This window comes from Orycteropus afer, unplaced genomic scaffold (genome assembly GCF_000298275.1).
Source record: "Orycteropus afer afer isolate SDZICR_OR568_19922 unplaced genomic scaffold, OryAfe1.0 scaffold00571, whole genome shotgun sequence".
NCBI classification, from domain to species: Eukaryota; Metazoa; Chordata; class Mammalia; order Tubulidentata; family Orycteropodidae; genus Orycteropus; species Orycteropus afer.
In genome coordinates, this window is record NW_006922158.1 from 572,484 (window position 1) to 573,427 (window position 944).

The 944-nt window shown below is 41.5% G+C and overlaps 1 protein-coding gene across 1 annotated transcript in view; it reads left to right on the top strand.

Annotated features, from left to right (window-relative positions):
• ADGRG4 (adhesion G protein-coupled receptor G4) overlaps window positions 1-944 on the top strand; it is a 133,695-nt gene that overhangs the window by 104,515 nt on the left and 28,236 nt on the right. The window contains exon 16 of the mRNA XM_007956012.1: window positions 348-451. Within this exon, the coding sequence (XP_007954203.1) occupies window positions 348-451 (104 nt within the window). The remainder of the gene's footprint in view (window positions 1-347; window positions 452-944) is intronic.

Here is a 944-nt window from a genome sequence, read left to right on the forward strand (position 1 = left end):
TATTGCTTGTTTGTTGCTTACTTACAAAGCAGCCTTTCCTCCGCCACTCCAGCGCATGACACGACTGTGGTTCATGATTGGAGTCTCTTCTAAATTGTAGAAGTGTGGTACAGGAATAGAAGTGAGAGCCAGAGAGGTTATGCCATTTACCGAGTCCCCAGAAAGTCAAGAGAGCCTATTAACTTCATTTGATTTCACTGCTCACTGTACCTTTTATCTTAACAAACAGTACTTTGTCTTAACAAACAGTACTAATTACAACACATGTTTGAATGGTGTATATAATGAAAAGTTACACATTTCTGAGAAAACGAAATTGCTTTGCAATTTCCTTTTGTCTCCTGCAGATGGGCTAGGTGGATGGAATTCATCAGGCTGTAAAGTAAGCGAAACAAACGTAGATCACACGGTCTGCGAATGTGACCATCTCACTCATTTTGGAGTATTAATGGTGAGTTGTCTCTTAATCACTCCTTGATAGAAACTTGACAACTTTTATTAGATGGGGTTGTTGTTTTGGCTCGGTTCCCTTGAATCGATTTCGACTCATAGTGACCCCGTGTGATAGAATGGAACTGTCCCATAGGGTTTCCTGGGCTGGAATCTCTACAGGAGCAGATTGCCAGGTCTTTGTGCCACCACGGCTCCTTACTCCAGCCCAGTAATATAAGGGTGAACTAAGTAACTATGGAAAAGTGATATTCAAGTAGAAATGCGCTCTCTCTCTTTTTTCATTCAAAGTAGAGCAGATTCAGACAAATATTTTTTTCTCTCTTTGTAAAATTAGTGCTTGCCCCTCAAAAATCAAACATTACTGCAAAGGTCGCCTGTAACTCCACTCCCAGTGTTTCTTTGCTATTCATAAGGTTTTCCCTGGCCAATTCTTTCAGAAGTGGACGGCCTCTTCCTTCTTCCTAGTCTGTCTCAGTCTGTAAGCTGGGCTG